The following is a 24,212-nucleotide window of genomic DNA, read 5'->3' on the forward strand; positions in this document are numbered from 1 at the left end:
TCCAGAATTTTTGTTCTACATCGTACTGTAGCATTCAAACTTTCTACAAGATCCCATGTTGAATGAGTCTATATATGAAATATCAGGAACAGATAAACCCATGGAGACAAAAAAGTGGATCAGTGGCTGCCAAGGGCTAAAGGGAGGTGGCTATCTATCTATCTATCTATCTATCTATCTATCTATCTATCATCATCTATCTATCTATCTATCTATCTATCTATCTATCTATCATCTATCTATCTATCTATCATCTATCTATCTCTCACATTTTTATTCATTAATCTGCCAATGAACACATGGAGTCTCTATATTTGGCTATTGTGGACATTACTGCTAGAAACATTGGGGAGTAGGTGCTCCTTTGGATCACTACATTTTGTTTCTTTGGGGTAAATACCTAGTAGTGCAATTACTGGGTCATAGGGTAGCTCTATTTTTAACTTTTTGAGGAACCTTCATACTTTTTCCAGAGTGGCTATACCTCCTTGCATTTCCCCAGCAGCATAAGAAGGTTCCCCTTTCCCTGCATCCTTGCCAACATGTTGTTTACTGTGTTGTTAATTTTAGTCATTTTAACTGGTGGGAAGTGGTATCTCATTATGGTTTTGATTCATATATCCCTGATGCTGAGTGGTATTGAGAATTTTTGCTTGTGTCCATTGGCCATTTGTGTGTCTTCTTTGGAGAAATGTCTGTTCAGGTCTTCTGCCCATTTCCTGACTGAAGTATCTGTTCTTTGGATGTTGAGTTTGATAAATTCTTATAGATTTCAGTTACTAGCCCTTTATCTGATAAGACATTTGCAAATATTTTCTCCCAGTCTGTAGGTTGTCTTTTGGTTTTAGAAACTGTTTCCTCTGCTGTGCAAAAGCTTTTTATTGTGATGAAGCCCCAATAGTCTTTTTCACTTTTGTTTCCTATGTTTTTGAAGATGTGTCTAGCAAGAAGTCGCTGTGGCTGCAGCCTAAGAAGTTGCTGCCTATGATTTCCTCTAGGATTTTGATGGATTCTTGTCTCATATTTAAGTATTCCAGTCATTGTGTAATTGTTTTTGTGGTGGTGTAAGAGAATGGTCCAGTTTCATTATTTTGCAATGTGGCTGTCCAATTTTCCCAACACCATTTGTTGAAGAGACTGTCATTTTTCCCATCGGAAATTCTTTCCTCCTTTGTGAAAAATTAGTTGGCCATAGAGTTGATGGACGATTTCTGGGTTCTCTATTCTGTTCCATTGATCTATGTGTCTGTTTTTGTTGCCAGTACCATACTGTCTTGATTAGTACAGCTATATTAATTCAGTAGTACAACTTAAAGTCCAGAATCATGATGCCTCCAGCTTTGGTTTTCTTTTTCAACATTCCTTTGACTATTCTGAGTCTTCTGATTCCATACAAATTTTAGGATTATTTGTTCCAGCTCTGTGAAAAATGTTGATGGTAGTTTGATAAGGATTGCATTGAATGAGTAAATTGCTCTGGGTAGCATAGACATTTGAACAATATTTGTTCTTCCAATCCATGAAAATGGAATATTTTTCTATTTCTTTGTGCATTCCTCAATTTCTTTCATGAGTATTCTATATTTTTTAGAGTATAGATCCTTTAACTCTTTGGTTAGGCTTATTAATAAGCATCTTAGGAATTTGGTATAATTGTAAATAGGATTAATTTCTTAATTTCTCTTTCTTCTGTCTCATTGTTATTGTATAGAAATGCAACTGATTTCTGTGTATTGATTTTATATCCTGCCACTTTGGGGAATTCTTGTATGACTTCTAGCAATTTTGGGGTGGAGTCTTTTGGGTTTTCCATGTAAAGCATACTTTGTGAGGAGTGAGAATTTGACTTCTTTGTCAATTTTAATACCTTTTGTTTCTTTTTGTTATCTAATTGCTGAGGTTGGGACTTCTAATACTATGTTGAACAGTGGTGAGAGTGGACATCCCTGTTCCTGACCTTACAGGAAAAGCTCTCAGTTTTTCCCCATTGAGAATAATACTCACTGTGGGCTTTTTGTATGTCTTTTATGATATTGAAGTATGTTCCCTCTATCTCTACATTGTGGAGAATTTTAATCAAGCAAGAATGCTGTGTTTTGTCAAATGCTTTTTCTGCATCTATTGAGAGGATCATATGGTTCTTGTCTTTCTTTCATTAATGTGATGTATCACATTGATTGATTTGTGGATGTCGAACCACCCTTGAAGCCCAGGAATAAATCCCACTTGGTCGTGGTAAATGATCCTTTTAATGTACTATTGGATCCTGTTGGCTAATATCTTGGTGAGAATTTTTGCATCCATGTTGATCAGGGATATTTTTCTGTAATTCTCCTCTCCTTTTTGGTGGGGTGTTTGTCTGGTTTTAGGCTCAAGGTTATGCTCGCCTCGAAGAATGAGTTTGGAAGTTTCCTTTCCATTTCTATTTTTTGAAATAGTTTCAGAAGAATAGGTATTAATTCTTTTAATGTTTGGTAGAATTCCACTGGGAGGTCTTCTAGTCCTGGACTCTTGTTTGTTGGAGACTTAAAAAAAAGAGATTTTATTTATTTAGTCATGAGAGACACACAGAAAGGGGCAGAGACATAGGCAGAGGGAGAAGCAGGCTCTCTGTAGGGATTCCTGATGCAGGACTTGATCCCAGGACCCCAGGACCCCAGGACCCCAGGATCATGCCCTGAACCAAAGGCAGATGCTCAACTACTGAGCCACCCAGGCATTCCTTGTTGGGAGATTTTTGATTACTGCTTCAGTTTCTTCTCTGATTATGGATCTGTTTAGGTTTTCTTTTTATTTTTTAAAAGATTTTATTTATTTATTCATGAAAGACCGAGAGAGAGAGAGAAAGAGGCAGAGACACAGGCAGAGGGAGAAGCAGGCTCCATGCAGAAAGCCTGATGCAGTACTCGATCATGGGACTCTGGGATCATGCCCTGAGCCAAAGGCAGATGCTCAACTGCTGAACCACCCAAGCGTCCCTCTATTTAGGTTTTCTATTTCTTCCTGTTTCAGTTTTGGTAGTTTATATCTTTCTAAAAATACATCCATTTCTTTTAGATTGCATAATTTGTTGCCATATAGTTGCTCAAAATATATTTATATAATTATTTGTATTAATTCATTGTTGATTGTGATCTTTCTTCTTTCATTTATCATTTTATTTATTTGGGTCCATTCTATTTTCTTTTCGATACTTCTGGCTAGGGGTTTATCAATCTTGTTAATGCTTTAAGGGACTAACACCTGGTTTCATTGATCTGTTCTGTTCTTGTGGTTTCTGTATCATTGATTTCTGCTCTAATTTTTGTTATTTTTCTGTTCCTGCTGGATCTAGACTTTATTTGCTGTTCTTTGTCCAGTTCCTTTAGGTGTAAAGTTAGGTTGTATATTTGACACTTTTCTTGTTTCTTGAGAAAGTCTTGTATTGCTATATACTTTCAACTTAGGACCACCTTTGTGCATCCCAAAGACTTGGAAGAGTTCTGTTTTAATTTTCATTTATTTCCATGAATTGTTTAAATTCTTTAATTTCCTGGTTGACCCATTCATTCATTCTTTTTTTTTTAAAAAAAGATTTATTTATTTATTTATCTATCTATTTATTTATTTATTTATGATAGACAGAGAGAAAGAGGCAGAGGAGGGAGAAGCAGGCTCCATGCCCGGAGCCTGACGTAGGACTCGATCCCGGGACTCCAGGATCATGCCCTGGGCCAAAAGCAGGCGCCAAACCGCTGAGCCACCCAGGGATCCCCGCCCCATTCATTCTTTAGTAAGATTGCTCTTTAACCTCCACGTATATGTGGTCCTTTCAAATTTTCTTTTATGTTCAAGTTTTAAAGCATTGTATTCTGAAAAGATGCAGAGAATGATCCCAATCTTTTGGTATCAGTGGAGACTTGATTTGTGACCCTGTATGTGAACTAGTCTAGAGAAAGTTCCCTGTGCACTCAAGAACAATGTGTATTCTGTTGGTTTAGGATGAAATGCTCTGAATATATCTGTGAAGTCCAACTGGTGCAGTGTGTCTTTCAAAGTTCTTGTTTCCTTTTTGATCTTCTGTTTGATCTGTTTTGATCTTCTGTTTAGGTGATCTGTCCATTGCTGTGCAAACAGATTCTTAATTACAGAGAACAAATGTCGTGGTGCTGAGAGAAGGTCATGAGGGAATGGGCAAATAGGGGATGGGGATTAGGAGCTGCAAACTTCCAGTTAAGAAGTAAAGAAGTCATGAGGGTGAGAAGTACACCACAGGGGATACAGTTGTGATACTTTAAGAACCTTGTATGAGGAAGAGATGGCAACGCTTCTCATGGGGAGTGGTGAATAATGTACAGAATTGTCGAAATGCATTGTTGTGCTCCTGAAACTAAATAAGAGAATGATAGGTATACAGACAGAAAGAAAAATCACACATCCGTGGGAAGCTCCTCACTCTCCAGAAGAAGGAAATGAAAGCCCTAGAGGATAGCAGGGGCATTCTCAGTGACAGGCAGCAAATTGTTTGGCAAAAACATCAATAGCTTGTTTTCTGACTGTAAAAACGATACTACTTAAAAGGAAATCAGACAACTCACATAGAGGGGCTCTAGTGCAGACAGGTGTCCAAAGACAGCCCTGTGGTGTTCATTATTGGCAAGTGATATTGGGAGCCCCATGGGGGACTCAATGGCAGGATCCCAGGATCACAACCTGAGCCAAAGGCAGACACTACCAGAGAGCCACCCAGGTGTCCCAGTTTTTATATTTTTAAAAAATGCTGGTAAGTAAGCTATGTCATTGCTAAATAGTCACACAACCCAAGTACAACCAAGATGCCCTCAGAGATGGCTCTGTGACCCTTTCCCATCCTTCCCCTGACCAGTACAGCCAGTCCTAGCAGCAGGCTTCTTGGAGCCATGGCCATGGGCCTCTGGGACCAGAGGGGGAGCATAAGAGAGGAAATGCTGAAGTGGAAAGATGCTAATTCAGTTGCTTTCATTTGACAAATTTACAACTTGACAATGGAACCCATTGCTAGGGTCTGTCCTGGTCCTGGAGAAGCCTGAGTAGGTGAGGGATATTGAGTCACACTGACTTCATGGCAACTTACACCCCTGTGCCAGCCTCCCTTGGGCCCCTAGCCACTGGTCCTGGTCCTGGTCCCAGGATGGGATTTCCCTTCCCTGGTTGAGAGTGATGCCAGGTGTGCCTAGGGGTTGACACTGGGCCCCCTCCCCATGGTAGTACATAGTCACCAGGTTGCCATCCCTCTCCATTCAGCCCATAGCTAAATCCCTGGGTGTCTCATGGGCATCCCCAAATTCCCTGAAGTAAGACAACCCTACCTCAAGGTGGTTTTGCTCGGTCCTTCCACTTGAAGAACACCCCAGCAATGTCCTCAGCTATTAGAGCTGACACCCTAGAGTGTTCCTTCCTCTTGCCCTGAGAGACAACCCATCACCACTGTCACTCACTTGTTCCTCCAGAATACCCTTGGACATCCTGGGCCAAACTGCCATGACCTTCACTTCTGAGGGATCTCTGTGCTTTCAGATACAACTGGAGCTATGTGTCAGGGGCTGACAAGTGATCCACACAACTTGCAGGCCTGACTGCCTGACTTCTATCCTTGCTGGACTTTGGGGTCTCTCAGGAGCATAGGAGACTTTGGGGGGACTTTGATGGGAGGGCCTCCCAAGGGATAGAGGGGCTCCAGGGAGACAGGGGGAACTTAGGGGGATGTGGGGACTTCTGAGAGATGAGGTGGTGCTCCAAAAAGACAGGGTGCTCCTAGAGGGATGATGGAGGTTCAGGGGGTATCTCCCAGGAGATGTCAGGTTGCTTCTAGAGGGAGGAAGACCCCCTGGGGAACAAGCATGGATCTAGGCGGCAGGATGGCTCCCAGGAGGTGAGGGGTGGTTCAGGGAAATGAGGAGATTTAAAGAGATAGTGGGGGGCTCCAAGAGGGTAGCACTATGCCTCAGAAGGCTACAAGGGTACCAAGAGGAAGCCTGTGGAGGGTGCTACAGGATCCAACCCAATCAGGCCCCCAACCAGGATGCCACCCTTGGCTCTGCCTCCATCCCCACTTCCTTCCCATCCTAAGTGAGGGGACTGCTATGATCCCCACATGGCACCATGAGGTGCCCTTCATCACAGCAATGCTGCACTTACAATTGGAGTGGTTTACCTGTGGGATGAAAACCCAGGCAAGGGCAGCTGAGAGTAGATCTGAGTTTGGTTGGAACTGTAAATCAGTATAATGTTTCTTACGTATTGGTGTCATGAATGCCTCCAGTAAATCCTTGTGTCCTGAACAGAAAATTTATTGCCTTTTCTGGCCTTCTTCCTAAGACAGTAGGCTAGTGCCAACTTCAGCCTGGATACTACCAGGTGGCTACTGTGAGTTGCTAACCCTAAATCAATATCTTCTAAAGGCAAAGATAATGTGATTCATATCTATGTCTCAGAAATACCTATTTCTGGGCCTCCCAAGGGCTTGGAGTATAATCCCAAGTACAGGGTGCATTATGTAATCTTGAAAAGAAAAAGGTGGTCCCATATCTTGAGATGGTGAAGAGAGGCTCAAGTCAATACCTTGTTGAGAATCAAAGCTAGCACAGGGTAAAAACAATATACACATACCTGTTAAATTGCTACCAAGACAGTGAGGAACCATGAGGGTAAGACTCACAGGAGGCTCAGCCCAAGAGATAAATCTGCTCATTCAGAGGACAACAGCCAAGAGGCTGACCAGAACTTTCTCCAGAGTCCTAGGGATTGAGATAAGAATGGACTTGAGGGTCTGTGCTGAGAAAGGTGGGTGCTGGAGGGGTGGGGAAGACTGCCCTGACCATCTCTCTCATCCGGAACCTCTTGGTGGATAAATATGACCCCACCATCGAGGTGAGCTGTGCTGCTCCTGTCCCTAGCCCTGAATCCTGATATGGGTTTGTCTTCTGTATGCTTTGTAAGAGGGTGTCCCCTCCTTGTGGGACCTGGGATGGGCAGGAAAGTTGCCTGGGACTGGCTGGTGGTTTGACTGTGCTATTCTAGAGAGATGGGGGTAGTTCCTTAGCACTGTTCTCTTGCAGGATTCTTATTGGAAGCAAGTGGTAATCGCTGGTGAGACGTGCCTACTGGGCCTTGGGAAATGGTGGGCCAGGAGGAGTATAGTTCCATGTGGGACAAGTATAGGTGCACTGGAGAAGGTTTCTTCTGTGTGTTTACATCAAAAACACCAAGTTCTTTGAGAACATCCTCCAGTATGGGTGAGCTGCTTCTGGGATCTTGGGGGCTTCCCTGACCCTCTGTGTTTCTGTGTCTCTCTGTCAGGGTTCTGGATGCAGCCATGCTTGCAGCCCACTGACTGGCTCTGACCTTCTTCCTCACAGGGTGCAGATCAAGCAAGTGAAGAACTCCAATGATGTACCCATGGTACTGGTAGGGAACAAGTGTGACCTGACTGTGCACCACGGGGTCCTGGCAGGCCTAGGGTCTCTCCACAGCTATGGCATTCTCTACATTGAGACCTCTTTCGACATGTACCAGGTGAATGGGCTCCCCACCCCACAGCTAGCTAAGGACCTACTCCTGCTAGGAAACAGTGCTTATTGCCCCCTCTCCCCTGACATGGGCAGGCATGCTCTGGCTCCACTTCCAGGACCCTCTGGGACTCTATGAGACCCCCGTGACCCAGCAGCCCCTAGCTCTGTAAGTGTCCACAGATGGCAAGGCAGGAAAGGTCTGGGCTGACACAGCTCTAGAAAGAGGCTGAGGTTCGTGAAAGGGCTGCCCTGAGTCCAAAGGTGACCCTGGGGTTGTGGCCTCTCTGCCCACAGAGAGCTCTATGGGTCCTTGCTGGTACTGCCCTCTTAATATTCTGTTGGGGACAAGGGGGTTAGGTCAGATAGGAGGGGGACACAAGATGTTCAGCCTGGGAGTCAGACTTAAGGTTCACCCTTCGGGGACTTCCTGAGAAGCAAGTTGCCTGATGGGGGTAGCCCTGGGGCTGCAGGATGAGCAAAGGGTAGCTACCCGTGTGGAAGTCAGGGTCGGGGAGAGGCTGGGATTCTTCATGAGCTTGAGGCAGGGTTCCCTCGGTCCCCACCCCTGCCAGGCTCTCAGGCAGAGTCCCACTGCCAGCCAGCCCCTTCTTGTTGGGCTTGGAGGCTGCCTTCTACACAGTGGTGCAAAAGATCTGGCGGCATGAGGTGTGAAAGTTGAGCCCACCTGACGAAGATGGGCAGGCTGCATGAGCTGCAGGCCTGCTCTCTTGACAACTGTGGACACTGTGACATGCCTTGCTTGCCCTCTGGGCCCTAGGAGCACAAGCACAGGGCATGGAGGGCACATGCTGGGAGGAGGCATGACCCAAGAGAGGAGGAGGGGGAGGAGGAAGCAAGCACCTTTGGAGGCCAGCCAGCCCAGGTTCCCTGGACAGTGACCACAGACCTCCCAGGATGCTTTGCACAGACTGTTGTGAAGTGACACCACTGGCACCCTGGCTGTCACTCTCCTTCCAGCCCCATCCTGGCCCACTGGGCACTGGCTGAGTGATAGTAAATTGACAGTCTTGTCCTGGAATTTGGCCAAGATTGGAAGGCACAGGGGACCCTCAGCTTAGTCTGCCTGAAGGCTCTTCTGCAGGGGCACCTGGCAGGGGCTGGTCATGCAGCCTGGACCGTGCCACCCTCTTCCTTTCTGGGTATCTGTCCGGGGCTTCCTGCACAGAGCTCTGGGCATTGCAGGAACAGGCTGGCTTCTCATTTTGGCACAGAAACACTTTATTGAACTTTCAACAGCAAAAAGAGGCTCTGAGCCAAGGATGTGTGTGTTCCGCTTGGGAGGGAAACCTTCTCCTTGAGGGGACGTTGAAATCACATGGGGCCTGGGTGCTAGAGTCCCCCATCTTGGAATCTTTGGCTGACTCTGGGTGGCATCACATTTCCTGAGTTTGGGGTCCCTGAGAAGCAGTTGCTAAGGATGGCAGAGTGATGGGCCCAGGCTGCCAGGTCCACACCTCCCAGCAACTTTAGGCCTGACCTGGGGCTGCAACTTTTAGGTTCCTGAGCAGGCCTCTAAATGTCTGTCCCATTGGTGCCAGGTGACTGACTGTAAGATAACCCAGCATCTGAAGGAACTGGCCCCTTGTGTGGGTGAGGGTGGGGCCACCTGCCTGCTCATGTTACCCCTTCCTTGGTATGATCTATTGCTCCCAGTCAAATTGCTTAGGACAGGGTTGATCCAAGTCAAAGACATGGATGTATGGGGCATGCTCAGAGTGCACATCCAGGCTTGGGCCAGAATCCAGGACTCACAAGGGCCATGGGGGCTCGGTCCCAACAGTCAGTCTTCATTCTGGTTGTTGGGGGGGAGGGGACTCCTGTCATCTCTGTCCCTGCAGAGCCTGGGGCCACGCCAGGCCTTTCTGGCTCAAGCACTTGTGGCTTATGTGGGGGGTGCTTCATGAGAGGGGCATGAGCTGCAGTGACCACAGGGCAGGAGAGGTGTCCTGGGCCCTACAGCTCCATCTTTAGTGGGCGGTGTGGAGCTCCTCCTGGGAGTCCCTGGGCCAGGTCTGTTGTGTGCACCCTGGGGTGGCCCAAGGTGGTGCTGAAGGGAAAGGGACCCAACATTCTGGCTTCAACCTACATGTATCCTCCTGGTTCACTGGGAGGGTTGGGAGGGAATTCCATCACTGTGGAGGCAGCCAGGCCAGTGAGGGGTCCTGAGTTGATGGCAGACAGGCCAGAACCTGAGCCGCTGGGGCTTTCGGACACAGGTATGCAGCCTTGGGCTCTGTGAAGCAGAACCCTAAGCAGGGCCCATGGGGTCTCAGCATAGGCTAAAGACTCCCATCTGCCCATAGGCCCTGGCACCCTCCCTGGCTGCATCAGACTCTCCCCACAATCAGTGGTAACATGCCCTGAGAGGACCCCAGGCTGGTTGCAGAATGGGCCAAGGGCTTGTCCACACCCTCGGACAAGCTGGGGGAACTGAGGCTGAGACAGAGGGGCCCTAGGACCCCCTCAAAGAGGCTTCTGAGCTTCACCAGGATGGGTCTCAGCTGCAAGCCTCAGCCTTAGAGGTCCAGGGCCTGGTCTGACTCTGGAGGGTGGCACTAAGCTCTGTTCCCAGGGGGCAGGGAGTGGGTCAGGGACCAGGTCTCCTTGGATGGCCTTACCCAGTCAACGAAACACTGAAAGAACCACTTGGCAGTGTAAATGCCAGTGCACATCTGTTTCTCATCCTGACCAAATGGGAGGAGGTGTCGAGGACCCACCCAGTGACCAAAAACCTCCGTGTGCCAGGACCACATGGAGCCAAGAGGATACACTTCCCAGGGCCCTGCTTCAACGGTGCCCCTGGGGCCAGCAGAAGAAATAACAAAACAGACTCTTGCCAGCTGCAGAAGGGTCTGCACACCCCCTACCCCTGCCCCGGGCCATGGGGACAGTGCCTCTGGGGTGCTTCTACTTACCATGTGCTTCTTAAGCTTTGGGAGTGCTTTTCCTTGAATGTGGCTATGATAGGCCTGGAACCTCAGCGGTTTGGGGAACCCTGGAATGAAGAAGCCTGAGAAGGCCCAGGCCTCCCAACAATCAGAGTCTTCTCCCCCACTAGGTAGGGGGTGAATCCTGGCAGTTGCCTCCTCTCCCATGCTCTGACTTAAGTGTGTGTCCATGCCCTCCTGAGCCAGGGCTAGAAATGTTCCCCCTGAGAGCAGGACTCTCTTCTAGGCCTGAGGAGACAGGGGCAGAGGACCCACCTCACAAAGACCCAGATGGGTTGTGCCCTGTGCTGAGGACAAGACCTGTGTGACCCAGCACCCTCTTTTCTGCAGTGGCTGTGGTGGGAGCAAGGGGTCCCCAGCACTAAGGGACAGCCTCCAGAGTGGGGCAGCCGATGTGTGCTCAACCATCATCTCCTGTGCATGGAGTTAGGCTGTGGGCACACAGGAGTGGGAGACCAGAGCTGCCACCAGGACGTCGTCTGGCTGTGAGCTTGCAGAATGCCTGGGTGGGCATACAGTCAGCCAGACAGGAGACTGAAGGACCACCTGGGATACAAGAATGGTCCACAAATGGTGGGACTGTTGGCCATGGGTACAGGAACTTGAAGGCAACCTGGGGAGGAAGTGTCTTATGCCAGTTCAGAGGTGGACTGGGTGGGGGTCCCTGCCTGCCTGGGGTGACTCTCCTGAGCTCCAAGGGTGACTCTCCTGAGCTCCAAGTCCAGTCCAGTGGCCTGGACTACCATACATGGCATGCCTCTCGTTGGTTATCAGCTAGGCCAACATCCAGAAAGCATCCTCCTCACTCAAGAACATCAGCAGGATGGCCACAATCTGGTTCCTGCCCCGGCAGTAGCCCACCTCCTGCAAGAGCCACACTTACGTGGAAGGTGGCCATCTAAAGTCGTGGAGTTTGGAGTAGTGGGAACTTTCCTCCCTGCCCAGTTACTAATTAGTAGTAGGGTCCTTCAGGATCCAGACCCAAGTTTTATGACAACAGCGATGCAGTCTCAGGCCTCAAGGACTCAGGGGCTGTCCCTCCCCAGCAGTGAGGTCTGCACCCCAGCCCCTCCTCCTTAGTCTTAGAGAGCCCTTCTCTTGCCTCTCTGAGACATTGGGAGCTGGTGTCCTTAACTAGTACATCATGTTTGGTCATAAATGCTCAAGACAATGATACCCAAGGGGTAACCTGCCTGGTGACAGGGATACTCACAGTGTTGTACATGGAATAGACCGAGAGAACATGGAACAGGGTTTGCTGTCTAGGAAAGGGGACAGGAAGGTGATTTTGCTCTTGTCTGGCCAACCCAGACATCATGAGGCCAGTGAGGCCAAGAAACCAGCCACACAGGCCCTGCAATGTTCAGGGCACCTCACTGTACAATGTTTTGTTTTGTTTTTTTTTTTTTTTGGGGGGGGGATCAGGTCTACACACAATAAGATGCAGATACTCAGTGTGATGGATGTTTATTTTTATTTTTTTTTCTATTTGTCTCCATTAAAGCTCACACTGTGGGATGTGCAGCTCCTGGATTTTTACCCATCCAGCCCCAGAGCAGCTGCTCCACCCTGAGCCTCCCCTTTGTAGCTAGGCATTCCCCTCTGCACCCGCTTGTGGTAGCCCCTGATTCTTCTCCTCTTCATGATCTGGCTTGTTCCAGATGTCCAGATGTTCCAGATGTCCTGTGAATGCAACCATACACGAGTCTGGCTTCCTTCACCAAGCACATCACACCCATGGCATCGAGTGCATGGATAGCTCATTCCTGAATTGTATCTGTTTTATGGATTACCAGTGTTTGTTCATCTAAGAGCATCTTGATTGTCTCCAGATTTGAGCCATTGTGAATAAAGCAGGGAACATCCATGCAGGTTTTATACAGATAAATGTTTTCAAATCATTTGGGTCAATATCTATGAGCACCACTGGGGCCTATCACGAGGCTCCATTCAGCTTTGTAAGAAGCCACCAGATTGCCTTCCAGCATGGCTGCATGACCCAGGTCCTGCTGCCCCACGGGCATGCCAACACCAGGTGCCGCCTGTCAGCCTTTCTGACAGGTGTGGGCTGGTAATGTGCTAGTGACAGACCCCGCACAGAGTTCCATCCCCTGCGTCCGTCCACCTGCACCCCAACCTGTGTGGACACACACTGCATTCCTTTCCCTTCCGCTCTGTCCCAGCATCATCAAGGTCTCCACTGGCACCTGGGGACTCAACATGAAACCTGAGTTTCTGATGATAAAAGATTGTCTAGAGAGCCTCCAGGAGGTGCCATTACTGGCTGCAAACTAAGCGTGTGCACTAAATCCTTGCAGGGTGGTGATCATGTCATGGGCATGCATACCAAGGGGATACCCATTTTTACCTTTTTAAAATTTAAATTCAATTAATGAACATACAGTACATTATAGTTTCAGAAGTAGAATTCGGTGATTCATCATATATAACACCCAGTGCTCATGTCATCACATGCTGTCTTCAATGCTCATCACCCAGTTATCCCATCCCCCAACCCCTGCCCTGAGCAACCCTCAGCTTGGTCCCTATAGTTAAGAGTCTCTTATGGTTTAAATCCCTCTCCGATTCTGTCTTGTTTTATTTTTACCTCCCTCCCCCTCTGCTCATCTGTTTTGTTTCTTAAATGCCACATATGAGTAGACTTATATGGTAACTGCCTTCTCTGATTGACTTATATCCCTTAGCATAAGCATAATACCTTTAGTTCCATCCATGTTGTTGCAAATGGCAAGATTTCTTTCATATATATATGTATATATATATCATATCTTCTTTATCCTTTCATTTATCAATGGACATCTGGGATCTTTTCACGGTTTGGCTATAGTGGACATTGTTGGTATAAACATTGGAGTGTAGGTGCCCCTCCGTGGAATCGCTATTCTCTAAAATGCATATGGAGATGTCCACAGATAAGGTAGACCCGAGGTCCCTGGTTTGCTGTGACACCCTTGAGGCTGGGGAAGCATGGGATGAGCACAGAACCCTGGGCTGGACCTGGTGACGGCATTGGGGCGTTCATCATACTATTTCTCTTTACCAATGATGGAAGTTGTCCAAAATAAAATGGAAAAAATATCAGATATATATATAAAAACACCAAGAGTGAGTGTTACTTATTCTGACCCTTCTGACCCTCATTTGGTTCATGTGTATCCTTGTCCAGCCTCGTCTGTGTTGCCTGGCCCCTGTCTCCCATTAGTGTCCCCTACCCATGGCCCCCACCCTCTGCTCTTCACGTGGCCAGATCTACATAACCCTTTGCGGTTCGGCTCACAAAGCAATGCCAGGAGCGCCTCTCCCCACCACAGGGGTCTGTCTAGGACTGGGGCACCAGCCTGTTCCCTGAGCTTGCCCTTGGGGAGGCTGCTCCCTGGAATCTGTCCTCAGGGCAATGGTCCACCTCAGGGCACTGGGAGAGGAGAACTCTTAGGTTCTCTGTTCCTGACACCCACCTGAGTCCTACAGCCCCCCAAGGTGGAGTGTGGCAGGGAGATGGGTGGGGCTGTCAGGGCTGAGAGGCACCAGGAGAGGTCTGGGGCCCTCCAGGTCTCTGAGGCACCTGACTTCACCCCCCTTCCATGGGTTCCCCCTAAGCTCCTGAAAAGGCCTCATCTGAGGGTCATGCCTCTCCCACATGTGGAAGGGCCCTACCTCATATTTCCTTCCCTTTGTTCTCTGACTTTACCTTCTCAGTGTCCAGCAGGCAGGACTTAACCTGACCTCGCACCTGCAGAGGGACCCCTTTGTAGATGCTTCCATGCATCTATAGGAAAGAAGGCAGTGCTGGTGAGACAGGCCCAGGGTGGTATCAGAGAGCCGATGGAGCATGAGGCATCTAGAAATTTCTGGCCTTCTGCTCCATGGTGTTACTGGAGAGGCTGGTCTACCTAGTACTGGGCCTTGTCTCCCACAAGGACGAGGGGACTGTGGCTCTTACCTGATGCTACCTCTGGTGCCCCTTGGGCCTGGGGGGTGGCTTTGGCTCTGGCATCAGACTCCCCAGGCAAGGGGATACTTCTGGGGGTGGAGGGAGGGTGTGTTGGGCAGCAATGGGCTGCCCTCCCTATCCCCCCAATGGGACAGAGTGTCCTCCCTCCGTGGGCACCCAGAGCCCCACCTTCTTGCTGTGCTGGTATGTGTCCCATTTGCACAGCATCTTCACCTGCTTGTCTGCTCTCCAGGTCTCCTGGCATTTTTTGCTGCAAAATGAGAAGTAGAGGCAGTAGATAAGCTGCCAGCTATTTCAGATTGATGCTCCATGTAGTGTCCAGCCACCCTTTGGGCCCTTAATGTGAACAAACTCACAGCGCTTCTCACACTGGCCCTGGCTCCCCGTCTCAAGGTGTGTTCCTGGCAGCACATGTAGCCCTGGGACAGGGGGGTTTGGTGAAATCCCCCTTGGGACAGCTTTGGGCACTGGGTCTGGAGAAACCTAGCCCCATGTCCAGCGACCACATCCAGCCCTGTAGCAGATCAGACTATTACCTTTGCCTCATGGGGGCTGGGGCCAGGCAGCTCCTTTTCCCTGGAAGGCAAGAGAAGCAGAGCCCTGAGGACTGGGTCCCTGACCCCCTGGCCCACAAGTCTTAGCCCAGGACACTTGGGAGAAGAGGGCTGACCCCAGGGAGGGCAGGGGCTTCCAGGTGCCTGTGGGTCATCCAGGGGCAGCATTCTGTGTGGGAGTCTGAGAAAGTTTGTTGCTGGCAAGTGGGGTAGGAGGCGCCCCCACAGCCATCCCCAGGAGGTGACCTGTCACTGTCCTAGAGTGCGCCAGCCTGAGAGCTGTCAGTATAGACTGGTTGCACCCTGTGATCGTCCAGCTGATGTCCCCACACCTTCACAGGGCCTCAGTGTCTAGTGTCCAGCCTGCCTCTCCCTGCAACCTGCCATCATCCCTGCTGTGTGTGCTGTGACTTCACCCTTGTTTTATGTCAGGACATCTCTGTTACCCCTTGTCTTGTCAGAATTCCTGAGCATGACACACCCCTGGCCCATCCAAATGGACACTTGTCCCTGGGTGGTGAGCAGTGACCAAGGGTCCTGGGAGCAGCCCAGTTGGCCTCTATCAAGTCTCCAGCCTCTGTGAGGTTCTTGTGGTTGCATCAGCCCAGCAGCCACCTTCCCTCCCTCCCACTGTTCTATCCACCGTCCCATGTGCCCTCCCCAGGGCAGACTCTTCCCCTTCTTCCCTCCTCCTGTCCATGCTGGTTGTCCCTTCCCTCTGCTCTGCACCCTCCCTCCCTGACCTTGTCTTATAGCTGAACTTCCTGCAGTCCCACAGAAGCCTTTGGAGCTATGGAGGCCCTTGCCTTGAGGGTGTCAGTGGGGAGCATCAGTCCCATCTTGCTCCAGACCAGACTGTCCTCCTACAGAAAGGACGTCATGTCCCAGAGCCCCTCACCCTCTGGAGCCTGCTGAACTGACTGGATCCACCCTCTGAGTACAGAAGGCACACATATGGCCCTCCCCAAAGCAGGCCTTGAGGCCACACCTCTGAGTGTAGAGGTGCCCGGCCCAAGGCCCAGCTCTATTCCTGCCCACTTCCGGGTTTGCCTCCTGGGTCTCGCAGCCCTAGGCTAGCACAGACTCTGGCCCTCAGCGGGCTCCAGGGGATGAGGGCCTGACCTGGTGAGATGGGTCCTGCCTCCAGAGAGGCATTCCTGTAAGTGGAGACCACCCCCCTGAGATGTGATGAAGGGGGGTCTAGATGACTCACTGCAGAAAACCATGATGGTCAGTGACCCTGCACAGCGAGAGGTCAGCATCTTCCTGAGGTTCCATTGGAGACCCTGCTTGGTGTGCCTGAAACAGAGGGGGCCCCCACAGCAGGGATACCTCAGAGCCAAGGACATAGGTGAAAAGAGGGAGCAGAATGGCTCCTCACTCCCCTGAATCCTGAGGGAGCCCAGGACCCTCTGAAAATGGTATAGCATGAGAGCACAGGACCTATCTGTCCAGGGGGAGTGCCTGACAGCCTGTCAATGGTGACAGCCTGGAAGGACCGAGGTTATACGTCGAGTGAAAGAAGTCAGGTAGATAGAAAAAGACAGATACTGTATGCTTTCACTCATATGTGGGATCTGAAAAAACAAAACAAAGGAACCAAGGAAAAATCAAACAGACTCTTCAATACAGAGAACAAACGTGGTGGTGGCAGAGCAGAGGCTGTGGGGGGCACGGCAGATAGGGGACGGGGATTCAGAGCCGCAGACTTCCAGGTATTAAGTCACGAGGATGAAAAGAACAGAATAGGGAATACAGTTAGTGAAAATGTCAGAACCTCATCAGGGAACAGATGGCGGCACTTCTCATGGGGAGCACCGAGTAATGTACAGATTGGTCTAATCGGTTGTTGTACTCCTGAAACTAAACAATAGGGAAAAATACACACAGAATGCATCCACGTCAGTGGGAAGCTTCTTACTTCCTAGAAATAGGAAATGAGAGCCCTTAGAGGGGAGCAGGGGCATTCTTAGTGACAGGCAGCAAATTGTTTGGCAAAAAACATTCATAGGTTGTTTTCTGACTGTAAAAACACTACTGCTTAAAAAGAAATCAGACAACTCACATACAGGGGCTCCAGTGCAGACAGGCATCGCAAGACAGCCCGGTGCTGTCCATGGTGCGTTCTTAGTGGCACGTGAGTTTGGGGTACGATAAGCTGAACATGAATGAAAGAGGACACTGTGAGCCTATTGAAGGAGTCAGAGATTTCAGGGAATGGCAGGAATCAATAAAATGAAAGGGGCCCAGGAAAATGAGCTTCAGCATTACAGGAGAAAAACATGAGACAATAGGAAAGACAATCCCCCAGCAGATAGTGGTCTGAGGCAGAGGCTCTGCATGTAAGCGCGACCCTCACACTGTGGGCTGGAGATGCAGTGGTGCTCTGTGGCCCCTCGGAGGTTCCCGCACAGACCCACGGACTCTGTGGGGGGAGCCAGCAGTAAACACAAAGGCTGTCAAGGTTTAAACAGCAGAATCCTGCTGTTTAGATGGATAGTAATGTCAATGAATTCTTGAGCACATCACGGCAGATAACCTGTGTGTACAACATGAACCCCAAACAGCCTGGATCTTAGTTGACACTAAACTGAAACACAGGAAACAGTGTGAGTCCATGGCTGGAATTTTGCTGCCTCCAACCTGTTTGAAAGAAAACCATAGGCCCCAAATGGAGTCATTTATGCTAGGTCATGTCACCACACTGGGGCTCAAGACCTCATCTAACCAGTTCTGAAACTCTCCCAGAAATGGAGTCTCTTACTGGTCAGTACCAGGGAGGTCATATGTCACACAGTCCTTCTCAGTGTGGAAGGAAGGAAGACGGAAGGAAGGAAGATGGAGGGAAGGAAGGAAGGAAGGAAGGAAGGAAGGAAGGAAGGAAGGAAGGAAGGAAGATGAAGTGGTTCACCCAATTAGCCCCTTTGTCCCCAAACTGCACACATGCCTTCATTTGACAAATTTTACAATTTGTGACAATGGAACCCATTGCTAGGGTCTGTCCTGGTGCCTGGAGAAGCCTGAGCAGGTGAGGGATATTGAGCCACACTAGCTTCATGGCAACTTAACCCCCTGTGCCAGCCTCCCTTGGGCCCCCAGCCGCTGGTCCTGGCCCCAGGATGAGCTTTCCCTTCCCTGGTTGACAGTGATGCCAGGTGTGCCCAGGGGTCGGCGCTGGGCCCCCTCCCCATGGTAGTACATAGTCACCAGGTTGCCATCCCTCTCCATTCAGCCTATAGCTAAATCCATGGGTGTCTCATGGGCATCCCTAAATTCCCTAAAGTAAGACAACCCTACCTCAAGGTGGTTTTGCTTGGTTCTCCCACTTGGTGAACACTCCAGCAATGTCCTCAGCTACTATAGCTGACACCCTAGAGTGTTCCTTCCTCTTGCCCTGAGAGACAACCCATCACCACTGTCACTCACTTGCTCCTCCAAAATACCCTTGGACATCCTGGGCCAAACTGCCATGACCTTCACTTCTGAGGGATCCCCGTGCTTTCAGATACAACTGGAGGTGTATATCAGGCGCTGACAGGTGGTCTGCAGGACTTGGGAAGCCCCAGTCTACGCCTGCCTGGCGGCTTCTCAGCGCCAGCCTTGGCCTGGGTGGCCCTCTTGGTCACTCCCTCCAGAGTCCCAGGCTTTGAAGCACCCTGCTGGCCACCACGGTCTCCATACAGACAGATCTGCATCCACCTGCACCCCAGCTTGTCTGAGCGCCCACTGCATTCCCATTCCTCCCGCTCAGCCACGCCCCCTCCCCCATTAGGGTCTCCATCCGCGCACAGAGGCACAACCCAAAACCTGGGCTTCTGATGAGAACAGACCATCCAGAGAACCTCCATGCCCAGGGAGGCACCAACACTCGCTGTAGACTAAGGGATGCACTAAATCCTTGCCGGGTGGTGATGGTGTCCTGGGCACGAATACCAAGGGGATCCCCTTTTTCTATAGCTCAAGTGGAGATGTCCACAGATAAAGTAGACCCGAGGTCCCTGGTTTGCTGTGACACCCTTGAGGCTGGGGAAGCATGGGATGAGCACAGAACCCTGGGCTGGACCTGGTGACGGCATTGGGGCGTTCATCATACTATTTCTCTTTACCAATGATGGAAATTGTCCAAAACAAAATGGAAAAAAAATCAGATATATATATAAAAACACCAAGAGTGAGTGTTACTTATTCTGACCCTTCTGACCCTCATTTGGTCCATGTGTATCCTTGTCCAGCCTCGTCTGTGTTGCCTGGCCCCCGTCTCCCAGTAGTGTCCCCTACCCACGGCCCACGCCCCTCTGCTCTTCACGTGGCCAGATCTACGTAACCCTTTGCGGTTCGGCTCACAAAGCGATGCCAGGAGCGCCTCCCCCCACCATGGCCTCAGACCCCAGCCTGGGCACGTGGTAGTCCAGAGCACTTCTACCATGTGGCAGTAATTTTTTGCTGCTGCCTTTCCCTGCTCTCCTCAGAGACCCTGCACTCCCCACTCTGAGGTCCCCTGTGCCTCCCCTGGGCCCGACGGGGCTCCCCTGCCCCCCCCCCCGAGGACCCTGCTTGCCCAGCAGCCTCACCTCCAGCATAGCGGTCCCAGAATACGATGTGGCTGCGGAAGGTCGGGGTCACATCCAGGCTGATCTGCTTTACGCACTAGGGGAAGAGCTTGACCTGCCCCTTCATTTTCTGTGGGCCGAACTGGGGAGGAGGAGCCAGGTCAGGAGCACAGACCCCTAACTGCCACCAACTGCCATCCTAGCAGGGGGCAGTTAGCTGCCACGTGAGTGTGTTCTGCGGGAACCTCCTTCCTTCCCTTGCGTCTGAAGCCAGGGATGGTCACAAGTGCCCATGACAAGTGCCCTGACGCCCACATCAGGGCTCCTGCTCAGCAGCCCTGGGTGGGGAGGGGCCTCGGGAAGGTCAGCCTGAGGCTGCTCCTCTCCCCACCACAGGGGTCTGTCTAGGATTGGGGCGCCAGCCTGTTTCCTGAGCTTGCCCTTGGGGAGGCTGCTCCCTGCAGTCTGCCCACTTCAGGGCACTGGGGGAGGTGGGGAGGGGGCGCAGGGCCTCTTCTCCCTCCTGACCCCTGCCTCAGCCCTACAGCCAGCAAGACGAGGTGTGGCAGCGTCCAGTTATCCTCCCTGTCGCATCCCCATCCACGAGCTCATTCTGCTTCACCAAGCAGGAATCTGGCACCAGCCCACCTGGTTGGTTCCCACTCCGGGTCGGTGAGGGGAGGGCTTCTGGGGCTCCAAGCCTGTCCAGGGTGTCCGGTCCCATAACCCTAATACTAAGCCTGTCCTGGAGGAACACAGAGCCCCACAGCCCCAACACCCTCCATTCTAAGCTCCTGTACCTGAAAGAAAAAAAAGTATCCTTGGGGCTCAGCATAGAGCTGATATGTGTGTTTCCCATTTTTTTTTTTTTGATCTTGTGTATTCATGAGAGACAGAGAAAGAGGCAGAGACATAGGCAGAGGGAGAAGCAGGCTTCCTGCAAGGAGCTGGATGTGGGACTTGATCCCAGATCCCAGGATTAGCCACGTCCCCACCCCCCCTGTGCCAAAGGCAAATGCTCAACTGCTGAGCCACCCAGGTGTCCCTGTGTTTCTTGGTTTTAAGTTTTGTTTCCTTCTATTGAGGAAACTGTCAACTTCTGCATGGTTTCCTGTACCCAGCCAACTTCCTAGATTCCTATTCTGATTCTGATTCATAGGAGTTTGCATAATGCCATGAGATTTCCAAGTGCAGAATCATATCACTTGTGGGGGAAGCTCGCTTTTTTTTTCTTTTATCCTGTGTAAAACTTATTTTCTTGCCTGATTTTATTAGCTAATACTATCAAAACTATTAGAGTATCAAGGATAATAGCAAACATTTCTGTTTCTGTCTTCCCTATTTTAGGGGAAGTGGCCTCAGCATTACATGATCCCTCATGATATTTGCTGATTTTCTTACAAAGTTTTTTAAACATTTTTTTTCTTACATTACTTATGATTTTGTTCACAATTTATATGTAACTGCTGGATTTTATTCTTTGGCTTTCTAGAATCTGCTGATGTCCTCAAGTGGCTCTCCCCTGTGAAAGGATATTGTGATATTTCTGACTCACAGGCCAGTTCAGGTGTGTATGACCCAGTCGCCAGGGATCACTCATTCTAAATGCCTCTGGAGAGGTGTCTAGCAAGAAGTTGCTGTGGCGGAGGTCAAAGAGGTTTCTGCCTATTTTCTCCTGCAGGATTTTGATGGATTCCTGTCCCACATTTAGGTCGTTCAGTCATTTTGAGTTTATTTTTGTGTGTAGTGTAAGAGAATGGTCCAGTTTCATTCTTATGCATGTGGCTGTCCAATTCCCAACACCATTTGTCTTTTTTCCATTGGATATTGTTTCCTCATTTGTCAAAGACGAGTTGACCATAGAGTTGAGGGCCCATTTCTGGGTTCTCTATTCTGTTCCATTGATCTATGTGCCTGTTTTTGTGTCAGTACCACACTGTCTTGATGAGTACAGCCTTACTACTTCAGTAGTACAACTTGAAATCCAGAATTGTGACGCCTCCAGCTTTGGTTTCCTTTTTTTTTTTAATTTATTTTTTATTGGTGTTCAATTTACTAACATACAGAATAACCCCCAGTGCCCGTCACCCATTCACTCCCACCCCCCGCCCTCCTCCCCTTCTACCACCCCTAGTTCGTTTCCCAGAGTTAGCAGTCTTTATGTTCTGTCTCCCTTTCTGATATTTCCCACACATTTCTTCTCCCTTCCCTTATATTCCCTTTCACTATTATTTATATTCCCCAAATGAATGAGAACATATAATGTTTGTCCTTCTCTGACTGGCTTACTTCACTCAGCATAATACCCTCCAGTTCCATCCACGTTGAAGCAAATGGTGGGTATTTGTCATTTCTAATAGCTGAGAAATACTCCATTGTATACATAAACCACATCTTTATCCATTCATCTTTCGTTGGACACCGAGGCTCCTTCCACAGTTTGGCTATCGTGGCCATTGCTGCTATAAACATCGGGGTGCAGGTGACCCAGCGTTTCATTGCATTTGTATCTTTGGGGTAAATCCCCAACAGTGCAATTGCTGGGTCATAGGGCAGGTCTATTTTTAACTGTTTGAGGAACCTCCACACAGTTTTCCAGAGTGGCTGCACCAGTTCACATTCCCACCAACAGTGTATGAGGGTTCCCTTTTCTCCGCATCCTCTCCAACATTTGTGGTTTCCTGCCTTGTTAATTTTCCCCATTCTCACTGGTGTGAGGTGGTATCTCATGGTGGTTTTGATTTGTATTTCCCTGATGGCAAGTGATGCAGAGCATTTTCTCATGTGCATGTTGGCCATGTGTATGTCTTCCTCTGTGAGATTTCTGTTCATGTCTTTTGCCCATTTCATGATTGGATTGTTTGTTTCTTTGGTGTTGAGTTTAATAAGTTCTTTATAGATCTTGGACACTAGCCCTTTATATGATATGTCATTTGCAAATATCTTCTCCCATTCTGTAGGTTGTCTTTGAGTTTTGTTGACTGTATCCTTTGCTGTGCAAAAGCTTCTTATCTTGATGAAGTCCCAATAGTTCATTTTTGCTTTTGTTTCTTTTGCCTTCGTGGATGTATCTTGCAAGAAGTTACTATGGCCGAGTTCAAAAAGGGTGTTGCCTGTGTTCTTCTCTAGGATTTTGATGGAATCTTGTCTCACATTTAGATCTTTCATCCATTTTGAGTTTATCTTTGTGTATGGTGAAAGGGAGTGGTCTAGTTTCATTCTTCTGCATGTGGATGTCCAATTTTCCCAGCACCATTTATTGAAGAGACTGTCTTTCTTCCAATGGATAGTCTTTCCTCCTTTATCGAATATTAGTTGACCATAAAGTTCAGGGTCCACTTCTGGATTCTCTATTCTGTTCCACTGATCTATGTGTCTGTTTTTGTGCCAGTACCACACTGTCTTGATGACCACAGCTTTGTAGTACAACCTGAAATCTGGCATTGTGATGCCCCCAGATATGGTTTTCTTTTTTAAAAATTCCCCTGGCTATTCGGGGTCTTTTCTGATTCCACACAAATCTTAAAATAATTTGTTCTAACTCTCTGAAGAAAGTCCATGGTATTTTGATAGGGATTGCATTAAACGTGTAAATTGCCCTGGGTAACATTGACATTTTCACAATATGAATTCTGCCAATCCATGAGCATGGAATATTTTTCCATCTCTTTGTGTCTTCCTCAATTTCTTTCAGAAGTGTTCTATAGTTTTGAGGGTATAGATCCTTTACCTCTTTGGTGAGGTTTATTCCTAGGTATCTTATGCTTTTGGGTGCAATTGTAAATGGGATTGACTCCTTAATTTCTCTTTCTTCAGTCTCATTGTTAGTGTATAGAAATGCCACTGACTTCTGGGCATTGATTTTGTATCCTGCCACGCTACCGAATTGCTGTATGAGTTCTAGCAATCTTGGGGTGGAGACTTTTGGGTTTTCTAAGTAGAGTATCATGTCATCGGCGAAGAGGGAGAGTTTGACTTCTTCTTTGCCAATTTGAATGCCTTTAATGTCTTTTTGTTGTTGGATTGCTGAGGCTAGGACTTCCAGTACTATGTTGAACAGCATTGGTGAGAGTGGACATCCCTGTCTTGTTCCTGATCTTAGGGGAAAGGCTCCCAGTGCTTCCCCATTGAGAATGATATTTGCTGTGGGCTTTTCATAGATGGCTTTTAAGATGTCGAGGAATGTTCCCTCTATCCCTACACTCTGAAGAGTTTTGATCAGGAATGGATGCTGTATTTTGTCAAATGCTTTCTCTGCATCCAAAGAGAGGATCATATGGTTCTTGGTTTTTCTCTTGCTGATATGATGAATCACATTGATTGTTTTACGGGTGTTGAACCAGCCTTGTGTCCCAGGGATAAATCCTACACCCAAGAGAAGAAGGGAGTTAATAAAGATTCGAGCAGAACTCAACGAAATCGAGACCAGAAGAACTGTGGAACAGATCAACAGAACCAGGAATTGGTTCTTTGAAAGAATTAATAAGATAGATAAACCATTAGCCAGCCTTATTAAAAAGAAGAGAGAAAAGACTCAAATTAATAAAATCATGAATGAGAAAGGAGAGATTTCTACCAACACCAAGGAAATACAAACGATTTTAAAAACATATTATGAACAGCTATACGCCAATAAA

The 24,212-nt window shown here is 48.7% G+C and overlaps 2 protein-coding genes across 28 annotated transcripts in view; one reads left to right on the forward strand and one right to left on the reverse strand.

Annotated features, from left to right (window-relative positions):
• Positions 1 to 11,949: 11,949 nt before the first annotated feature.
• Positions 11,950 to 20,057, reverse strand: LOC140617500 (TBC1 domain family member 3E-like). Of its 14 annotated transcripts, XR_012017731.1 has the most exons (8): positions 19,218 to 19,524; positions 17,095 to 17,183; positions 16,239 to 16,324; positions 15,008 to 15,047; positions 14,640 to 14,721; positions 14,208 to 14,285; positions 13,218 to 13,340; positions 11,950 to 12,181 (listed from the first exon to the last, which is right to left on the reverse strand). XR_012017731.1 is itself a non-coding variant. In XM_072799046.1 (7 exons), exons 1-7 carry the CDS (start codon positions 19,603 to 19,605, stop codon positions 12,035 to 12,037), a joined length of 531 nt encoding a protein of 176 aa, XP_072655147.1. In that variant the 5' UTR covers positions 19,606 to 20,030; the 3' UTR covers positions 11,950 to 12,034. The 14 variants fall into 14 exon arrangements, 11 of the variants coding, with proteins under 11 accessions (XP_072655147.1, XP_072655149.1, XP_072655141.1 ...); XR_012017732.1 differs by lacking the exon at positions 15,008 to 15,047 and having other exon boundaries at positions 14,685 to 14,721; positions 19,218 to 19,547; XR_012017733.1 differs by lacking the exon at positions 15,008 to 15,047 and having other exon boundaries at positions 19,218 to 19,547.
• Positions 19,604 to 24,212, forward strand: part of LOC140617499 (NKG2-A/NKG2-B type II integral membrane protein-like) — a 63,643-nt gene continuing 59,034 nt past the window's right edge. For 4 of the 14 annotated variants that reach the window (XM_072799028.1, XM_072799024.1, XM_072799029.1 and 1 more), the window contains exons 1-3: positions 19,813 to 19,938; positions 20,123 to 20,243; positions 21,068 to 21,142. In XM_072799028.1, the coding sequence (XP_072655129.1) occupies positions 19,852 to 19,938; positions 20,123 to 20,243; positions 21,068 to 21,142 (283 nt within the window). In that variant the 5' untranslated portion in view covers positions 19,813 to 19,851. Of the gene's footprint in view, positions 19,939 to 20,114; positions 20,244 to 21,067; positions 21,143 to 24,212 lie in introns of all 14 variants that reach the window. The other 10 variants (XR_012017730.1, XM_072799037.1, XM_072799026.1 and 7 more) reach the window with 9 other exon arrangements.

The sequence above is a fragment of the Canis lupus genome, chromosome 25, assembly GCF_048164855.1.
Source record: "Canis lupus baileyi chromosome 25, mCanLup2.hap1, whole genome shotgun sequence".
Lineage (NCBI taxonomy): Eukaryota > Metazoa > Chordata > Mammalia > Carnivora > Canidae > Canis > Canis lupus.